Here is a 9,794-nt window from a genome sequence, read left to right as displayed (position 1 = left end):
ACTCTTATTTAGCAGTGACATTTAGCATTTCAGTGGGATAAAACGCTAAAGCTTCAGCTACAGAGTTCTTTACTTAAGCTCTTAAACCAATGCAATGTTTTTAAAAATGACTCTATGAAGTGTTCAGATCCTGCATTTGAAAATAAATAAATGTGACCGTAAAACACGGCGGAGTTCTGACAAACGGTACCTTTCACGGGGTTAAACTACGGATGCATTAAGCGTCATACCTCTGTTCAAAATTGCTTTGCCATTTGTGTGTCTTTCTCCTCTTCAAAGCCACCAATGTGCCAAGTTTCCCACTTTTTTATTAACGTGTCACCAGATAAAAATAAAGATGAGGAACAGGGACATTATGCAATCCAAAGCCTTTTATTTTTTTCCATTCTTCTTCTTCTTCTCCTCTGCATGCAGATAAATTGCTAAACTGCGTAGTTTTTACCTCCCCGGAGAGAAAAGACAACGTCACACTTATGCTGTTCACAAGTCAGACGCAAAGGGAACCTGTGAAAAGAGATATTTTTTCACCAATCAGTCGACTCACACCGTACAGTAGCTCCGCTTGACATGCAAACGACATGACTGTAAATGTGCTTCTTTGCGTTTGCAGGCACAGGAAGTTTTGAGATCCCTGTTTTGTGTCTGCTGTGCCACGGAGAGCCCAGGATCCTGAAGGTAAACTTCATTTTACTTTAAAAACACCTGCTGACGTAGGTTCTGTCATTTTAATGTGCACCAAAAAAGTTGGAGAGTCAGATTTAGTTGTCCTCACGCAGCAGACCGAGAAACTGTCTCTTTCTGCTTTCTTGCAAAATTAATCTCGTCAACCGAAAAAAAAGAAAAAGTCAAAGTCACCAGTTTATTTGCATAAGCGGAGCCCTAACTGAGGGGATTATAGGCTGCAGCTCGCACTGATCAATACAATTCTTTGTTGATGTTTAGTTGAGAAACAGAAAGAGAAAACTTCCAAGCGGCAGCAGAGGATTCATCTGAACACTGTGTCCCTTCCTTCCTGCAGAGGATGTATAAAGGCATTGGCAATTCGACACCATGGCTGATCCTGGCAGGCTCCGGAGGCGTGGCCGACATCCTCGTCACGCTGATGAATAGGGGCTGCTGGGATACGGACAGCGTTCACGAGCTGCTGCTGGACACCTTTCCAAACGCTCACCACAGCACAGACATCAGTAACTGGGTCAAGCTGGTGAGAGCGATGTGCACAGCATGGAGGCAGCAGGCAGCACATGCACAGATATGCACATCACAAGGCTTGCCAGAAAAATGGGGCACACTGGGAAAGATTGTGAAGGGGAAGCTAATGTGGGATTTTTCCAGCGTTATCTTCAAAAAAAATTGTGTATGTGATGACCTAATTAAGGATAGGAAGGAGGAGGAGGGCAAGATACCAGTAATGAAACGTGTTTTTATCAAGCGGGGAAGTTATTGTGATTGCAGAAACCGAAGCTTTTGCTGATTTAAAAAAAAAAAGCACATTTCTGTCATTCTAAATCAGATCCAGAAGATCCTGGACCACCGGCACCTCCTCACGGTGCACGACCCCGAGCAGGAGAGCTCCGAGCTGGACACGGTCATCCTCAAAGCTCTGGTCAAGGGTAAAGTGCTTCTAGTCAGAGATCTGTTCAAGAAACTTGCAATTTCTCCACAATTACAGGTTTTCCAGCCTGTCAGCCGCGATGAGGGAGAGCCTCGGCATTTTGAGCACTTCATAGGTTGTGAACCTGTTGACATTTCCTGTGCCTTTATCAGCTTGTAAGAGCCAAAGTCAAGAGGCTCAGGACTTCCTGGATGAACTGAAGCTGGCCGTGGCCTGGAACAGAGTGGACATCGCCAAGAGTGACATCTTTAACGGAGACGTGGAGTGGAAGGTGAGCCACATGCACTGTGGTGTGACCAGACGTCTGACTTGTCGTGTATTCCAGGGTGTGATATTCATGTCAGTGGTACGTCCACACATTTAATCAAAAGCATAATGGGAAGATTTAAAAGATAAATAAATAAATAATATTACAAACATAATTTTTTTCACTTTAGGTAGCATAATAATGTTCAGCATCAAATGTATATATTAGTTGATTTAAAGCTAAATTCAACTTGTGGTAAGTTAATGAAAGCCTGCTAACAGGCGGCTAACATTTGCTAATTAACATCCATTTTGTCAGCCTCAGGACTCTAGACGTTCATGCGAGCAACGTGGACGTTCATTTGCACATTAGTTTCCTTATTTGTCTTAAATGTAACGTGTGAGCTACTGGATACCTTGAATTTCCTACAGGGGATAAATAAAGTATCTACATATGCTATATGTCTATGCTAGCTATCAGTGCTATCTCGATGCTGCCTAGCTAGTTGTCAATGCTATCTATCTAGCTAGCATCTATATATGTTATCTGGCTATGCTAGCTATCAGTGCTATCTAGATGCTACCTATCAAAATGTCAATGCTATCTATCTAGCTATGTATGCTAGCTTGGAATCTATGGTATCTAACTAGCTACCTATGCTATCTAGTTATCTATCTATGGTATCTAACTATCTAGCTATGCTATCTAACTAGCGATCTAGCTATATATGCTGTCTAGCTATCTGCTATCTATTCTATTTATCTATGCTGTGTAGCTATCTATGCTATCTATCTATGCTACGTATCTAGCTGTTTATGCTATCTGTCTAGCTATGTATGCTAGCTTGTTATCTATCTGTGCCAACTAGCTATCTATACTATCTAGTTCTCTGTCTATGGTATCCAGCTATCTAGCTTTGCAAACTAACTAGCTATCTGTGCTATCTAGCTATATGTGCTATCTAGCTATCTATCTATGCTATCTATTTATCTAGCTGTCTATGCTATTTATGCTATCCAGCTATCTATGCTATCAATCTATTCTTTTTTATCTATGCTATCTATCTATTTCTGGCTATCTATGCTATCTATCTATTCTTTTTATTTATGCTGTCTAGCTATCTATGCTATCTATCTAGCCACATGCTATCTATGCTATTTGTGCTCTCTGTGCTTGTTGTAGTCATCCTGCAGCTATTGTGTCTGTAAATCTTATTCAACATTTGTATGCAGTGAGTATGAAAGAGACGTATTGACCTGTCATAACTCATTAAGTGGCATTAAAAGAACAACTGCAAGGAAGAATGCATGCAATAGTCCTAAAGAATAGATTTCTATACTCTTTTCTTTATTGTAAATACCAGCAATGTTTGCACCTCATTTCTTTCGTATTTCCTTTGGCACATTGATTTCCTTGTTTTTTCATAAATGTAATGTGAGCAACTGGATACCTTGAATTTTTCCATGGGGGATAAATGAAGTATCTGTCTAATCTAGTCTCTGTGTCTCTGAAAGCTGGAAAAATGATCTAACTGCCATGATCTCTGCAGGCGTGTGACCTTGAAGAAGTGATGATGGACGCTCTGATCAACGACAAACCCGACTTTGTGCGCCTCTTCGTGGACAACGGCGTGAACCTGGGCGAGTTCCTCACCTACGGCCGCCTGCAGGAGCTGTACTGGTCGGTGTCGGAGAAGAGCCTCCTGCACAACCTGCTGCTCAAGAAGTACGAGGAGAAGCAGGTTCTGCTCGGAGCCGCCAGGACTCACGGCCCGCCGGGGCACCATCCCCCCGAGCAGGGGGACCGCAAGTCCCGATTCACCCTCTACGAGGTCGCCAAAGTGCTGAAGGACTTCCTCCACGACTCCTGCAAAGGCTTCTACCAAAAGATCCCCACAGTGAGTGACAGACGCCGCCTCAGATGTTCCTTTAAATCACAAACACTGCGCCAAACGAGCGGCGTTCCACCTCGTATTGTTTGTCGCTGTCATTCCCGTTCCTTTGGTCTTGGCACTTTAAAATGAAGAAGTGTCTGTTTGTGACCCTGGCTTGTCACAGTCTCGGGATTTGACTATGTGTTGTGATCACAGTCAACATTTTTCTCCCTCCAAAGCCTCTCTGACTGTTTCATTTGAAATGGTTAAAGGCCTGAGAGGCACAGCGAGGAGACTTTATGGTAAACTCGCCTTCTGCAAGACAGTGAATCCTTAATGGTGACTTTAATGGCATTGGATCCCGCGCTAGTCGGAGTAAGACATGAAATCTTAACCAATAAAGCCACATTTTTTAGGCGACGCCGCCCCTCCGTCTCTCCTATCGTGTCACTCGTTCTCTCTGTAATTGCAGAAACTAAAGAGATGGATTATCACGAGAAAACAGACCTGCTGCTCCACAATAAGAAATTATATTACAGGTTGCACAGTGTATTTCTTCTTATCATGTCACGCAGCCAAAAGAAGCAACGATCCCAAAAGAAAGGAGGTAATCAGATCGCTTTTGGCTGCAGCTCTGCTCGGCTGAAATCACTATATATTCTGTGTGATGGACAGACAATCAAAAAAAAATGGCCTCCTTGGCAGAGGAAGTAATTGGTTTTGCAGTAATGACCGCCATAAATTTTATGACTCATATAAGGTTTGCATGTTCTGTAGACTGAGCGCAACTACCCCGATTCCCTACACATGCCTAATGCACTGCACAGAGGCACCAACACGGCATGCAAATGGTCTTGTGTTCAGAGAAAAGGTTAAAAATCTCAGTCTCGCGCAATAATTGACTTGCATATTTAAAAACGCAGTATATTATAAAATACTAACTACACCTATAAACGTGTCAGTCTCAGTAATATATGTAAGGAAATAAAGATTTGTACCCGTAACCCTCTGAACCTGGAAATCTGCCGTCGGGGTTTAGAGAAATTACACCGTTTATCAAAGCCGGAGAGTGTAAAACCAGAGCTGGACATTCATGCAGGAATATGAACCGAATTCAAGCATAAACCCACGATACTTCATCAGAATCAGAATCAGCTTTAATGGCCAAGTACGTACACAACATACAAGGAATTTGGTTTCATTCTAAATGTCTTAATTTAAAAAAATGGACAAAAACCAAAAAAGTCAATATTCTGCTGCAACCAACAGTCATTTAACAAAAGAATTCATGTTAATTTCAGCTGAACTGCAGGCTGTGTTTACACAGACCAAAATGGAGACAAGGACGGAAACAAAATGAAAACGTAAGTAGTAAAATATTTACCGGATTTTTACTTTTATTCTTGGGGAAATTCAAGGTAGCTCATACGTGTTGTTTTTTAAGAAAAATAAGAAACACAGCGTTCAAAATAATGAGCGAATCCTGCTGGTAGAAGAAAGTTAACCAAAATAATCAGACAGTGTTACTCGTGCACAGACACTAAAAAGTCTCCTTAAAATGCAAATTTATTCAAATGACAGGATGAAGTTTTACATTTTAAATTTGATGGCAGCAAATTAAAAAGGTCAGAAGTAAAATATGTGTTTATATTTTTACCTACGCTTTATTCTTTTGGGAAATTCAGTAGCTCACACATGTTATATTTATTAATAATAATAATAATAATAATAATAATGTGCTGGTTGAAGACATTTAGCCAATTGTGCACAAAAAAACCTCTCAAACATGGAGTTCTATGTACAAACTAATCAGACGTGGCTTCAGAGGACAACGATCAGTGATGACGCCAAAACGTCTCCTTAAAATGCAAAATTTATTCAAATGACACGATGCCACAGAAAAACAAGACCAGAGTGGACTGATCAGGATGCGTCACTTAAATGTCCACGGCTCTGGACGGGCCTGATCCCGTCCCCTCAAAAAAATGTCCGCCAACTTAACCAAACGTGTTCTTCTAGTGATGGCACCGTTTGGATCCCCTGCGGTGGAGCGAAGACGAACAATGTTTGTTTGTGCTGTTGTTCAGTTTACATTCAGTGCTCTGTCTGTGTCCTCCAGGAGAAGCCGGCAAAGGGTCGATTGTTCCACAACCAGAAGAACTTGGCGGAGTTAGAGGAGCGCTGCGAACATCCTTGGAGAGATCTGTTCCTCTGGGCCGTCCTTCAGAACCGACAGCAGATGGCCAACTACTTCTGGGCCATGGTCAGTCGTGTCAGCGTCTTTAGTCGCTCCAGCTCGTGCGGTCCCACAGCATTGTGCGGCGGTTCAGTCGGGCCTACATGAGCCTGAAAGGGGGAAATCTGCTCGAATCGAAAAACCGAGGAGAGGCTGAATTAGAACGGCGGTAGTTTGTATTCCGGATTCGGCGTGACAAGAGCGATGTGGGCCGGCGCGGTGCAGGCGCAGGTCAGCCCTGCCATATGAAAATGTCACTCGAGATAAAAGAGCCCGGCAAACGGCATATTTATCAAGAACCGCGGTGAACTAAAAAGCTATCTTATCTCCAAGAACATTATTCAAATGAAGGTCATGCTACTCGCCAGCAGCGAGGCAGTACAGCTGTAAAGTCCCGAGGAAGTTAATGAGAAATATATCCTGAGACGAGGACTGATGCTCTGAGAATAGCTTAAAACGACACCAATCGATGATCGCTGCTCTTTGTTTCCAACGTCTCTCCAAAAGGCACCTTTCTATGCTTCCCGATCGCCCTTCCCTGAACCGAGGCAGCCAATTATTGTAATCTGACGAGCGGCCGCCCTCCTTTCCTGCGTCTTATTTCACAACATTATCTGAAATTATGGTAATTGCATCCAGTGTGTGTACGTCCCCCCTCCCCAGCTGCAAATTGTTTTAGCGCGCCGACTCTGGCCCGGATATCTGCGTTCGTAATTTGATTGTTTGAAGTGTCTCTCTCTCGTGCCGGAGCCCTCGTCGCTATTATCCTCGCAGGCTAGCTTATGCTAGCAAAACCGGATGGAAGAGATCCCACATGCTTGATATGTACATATGCAGAGATGCAGGAGCGGCATTATGCAGCGCCGTGGATACAAATCAGCACTCATTTGAATTAAAGAGGGATGCAAAGAGTGACACTTCAAATGGGAAGCTTTGTGCAGCTTTAAACGCACATTTATCACGATAGTCTGAGAAATGTCGGCGCTACCAGCCGATACCTGGACATGACGGTTTAATATAACGTGGTATAGACTCATACTCGTGCTTTAGCTCTCGTGAACTCTTTCAAAACTTTTCGAAATCTGTCTTTTTGAATTCCTGCAGCGTGTGAGGAGGTTAATAAACCCAGAATAAGTTATGACCAACGCAAAGAATACACCAATTATTAAAACCATCACGAAACGCGTCGCAGCCCAGAACACACCAACATTTATTATTCAAAAATTTGTGCAGCACAGAATGTAACCAAAAGTAAATGATGTTCGCTGTGATAAATTATCTCAGATTTTTATTTTTTTTCTAAGGTATTGAAATGAACTGAAAATGAAACCTGGAAGGAATAAAAGAGAAACACACTGAAGGTCTATGTTCACTGGTAAATGAGACCAAAGAGGGATGAGAAGTTTTTGGGGTTTTTTTCTATCTCAAAAAAGAAGAAAAAAGAAGCATCACCAAGATTGATAATATTGATTTATACCCTGCTAATATACTAGTTTTAGTAAACAGTATACTGTACAAAATAAAGTAAATTAATTTAAAAAAGGAAAATATTGCATTGACAGTTGCACCAAAAACTTAAACAATATAGTATTTTTTCACAATTATAACACAGTTTTTAGCCCCAGTTTTACATATTTGAAAAAAGACTTTTATTGTGTTTATTGAAGGATATTTACATGTGTAGAAAATTCCATAAATGTAAAATAACAAGAGTCATTATTAGCAGGGTTTTTACATTATTTTATTTAAAAAAAAAAAAAAAAAAACGTAAATAAATGTTAAATTAGTGTTATAAAACAAATAACTAATCTAGTGTTGATGTTAGATTTTATCAAATATACTGAGTTTTTCAGGTCTTTTATTTTGAAAAGTGTGCCCCCCTTTTAAAGTTAATGGATTTACCTTTTTTAAAAAAAAGTAAAACCACCATAAGTAAACAAATAGTTATGATTATAAAAATAATAATATTTTATTTCAGATCATATGACGTGTAAAATGAGATTTTATATGAAACTTTACATTTTTTTTGTATCGTTCATAGATGTTATTTTTTTTACTTTTATTTATTTATTTAGTGTCTTTTGGAAAAATATGCAAAATAGTAAAAAAAAAAAGAAAAGAATTCTGTTAAATTATTTTAATCCTCAAAGGCTATGACAACAACTACAGACAACTTATTTTCATATTTTTATTTTTTACATTTACACATTTATACCTTTTAAACCAAACTGTGTGAATGTGAACCGACACGACTGCTGCTTCATTTGCAGCGACAACAAAGGAATTCTGCTCTAAGACATGAGGTGTCTGCTGTAAACACTCGACCTTTAGAAACCGGAGAGAAAACTTGCAGAGGAGAAACATATCTACTGCACCCCGATGCGCACAGTAAAGACATTTAGATGCAAAAGATGCAGCTCTCTGAAATTCTGAGCCAGATCCCTCTTTCAGACCCATTTCTTGGATACAGCTTTCTTTTAATCCTTCAGGGCCCCGAGGCGGTTGCGGCAGCGCTGGCGGGTTGTAAGATTCTGAAAGAGATGGCGCGACTGGAATCCGAGGCCGAGTCTGCACGCAGCATGAAGGAGGCCAAGTATGAGCAGTTCGCCCTTGGTGAGTGCATAAACTGTTCGATGGCGAGAGCCCACAATGGCGGTGGCGGGAAGTAAAGGTCGAACACGACAAGAGGTGCATCCACTGATCTCGAGTCAGCTCCTTCTCGAGCGCACAAACGGATCGGAGCGGGAAGAGGGAATGAAATGTGAGCGTAAGAATTCCTGGCCAAGTGTCTGACTCCGTGCACCTACTGTTCTTATTGTGGCAGATGTCTTCGGCGAGTGTTACTCCAACAGCGAGGACAGGGCTTACGCTTTGTTAGTGAGGAGAACACACTGCTGGAGCAAGTCTACCGTCCTCAACTTGGCAACTGAAGCGGATGCCAAGTCCTTCTTTGCCCACGATGGAGTTCAGGTAACAAGGAGACGCATCCATATGCTCGCTTTGGCTCCGACTCGTCTGATTATCTCAGCCGTTTTCAGACGTTTAACTCTGAGCGGCCGCTGTGAATCTGACAAAGGGAGTTATTCTTTTCCCTGCTTATTGCATGGAACCATTATGTTGCCCCGCAGTTATTAAAGTATTTCGGCACTTTTGTGTCTCATTAGGTTTCATTGGGTGCTCGGTTTTTGCAGAAATGTCCCTCCGACAGACGTCCTTGTCATTACAAAGTCATCGCTGAGAGTTAATTAGTATTCCGTGTCAGCAGGGACAGTTAGCACACAGTGGAGTAATTTTTATTTTTTATATATTTAAAGCACATATTTGGAATAATGCGCCTTTGTTTTAAAGATGAGAAATTGGTAATTGTGATTCAGTACATGTGTAATGCTTCCAGAGAATCGGGGTTTTGCAGGTGTCTTACTCAGAGCCAACAGGCCTCTGACGAAGCATCAGGTGTCCCTTAATGAAAGAGGTCTCTTGTGAAGCTGCAATCAAAACAGAAAAGCACAAACATGTCACGTAAAATAAGATTTCCTTTCTGTTATCTGACTCCTTATGAGCTGCTCCCTTCAATGTGGCCTCAAGACTGCAAGGCAGAAATATTCTCAGGCCAACGGTGTCCCCTTGTGGTGAACATCGTGTTCACTTAGTTTTCCAGTGTTGTGATTTTAAAAACGTATTTTTTACTGCAGGCTCTGCTCACAAAGATCTGGTGGGGGGCCATGACGACGGACACAGCCATCTCCAAACTGGTGGTGTCCTTCTTCTGCCCACCGCTCATCTGGACCAACCTCATAAAGTTCAGGTGAGAAGATGTCCCCCT

General features: G+C 41.7%; 1 protein-coding gene across 1 annotated transcript in view; it reads left to right on the top strand.

The window, feature by feature from the left end:
* Window positions 1–9,794, top strand: part of trpm5 (transient receptor potential cation channel, subfamily M, member 5) — a 29,080-nt gene that overhangs the window by 6,957 nt on the left and 12,329 nt on the right. Inside the window, exons 3-11 of the mRNA XM_008287887.1 lie at window positions 611–675; window positions 1,019–1,204; window positions 1,514–1,613; window positions 1,768–1,886; window positions 3,412–3,759; window positions 5,855–5,998; window positions 8,461–8,584; window positions 8,796–8,941; window positions 9,664–9,776. Of these exons, the coding sequence (XP_008286109.1) occupies window positions 611–675; window positions 1,019–1,204; window positions 1,514–1,613; window positions 1,768–1,886; window positions 3,412–3,759; window positions 5,855–5,998; window positions 8,461–8,584; window positions 8,796–8,941; window positions 9,664–9,776 (1,345 nt within the window). The remainder of the gene's footprint in view (window positions 1–610; window positions 676–1,018; window positions 1,205–1,513; window positions 1,614–1,767; window positions 1,887–3,411; window positions 3,760–5,854; window positions 5,999–8,460; window positions 8,585–8,795; window positions 8,942–9,663; window positions 9,777–9,794) is intronic.

Source organism: Stegastes partitus, unplaced genomic scaffold (assembly GCF_000690725.1).
Source record: "Stegastes partitus isolate 25-593 unplaced genomic scaffold, Stegastes_partitus-1.0.2 Scaffold527, whole genome shotgun sequence".
Classification (NCBI taxonomy): Eukaryota; Metazoa; Chordata; class Actinopteri; family Pomacentridae; genus Stegastes; species Stegastes partitus.
Note: the sequence above shows the minus strand (reverse complement) of the source record. Positions and strands in the feature narration are given on the sequence as shown.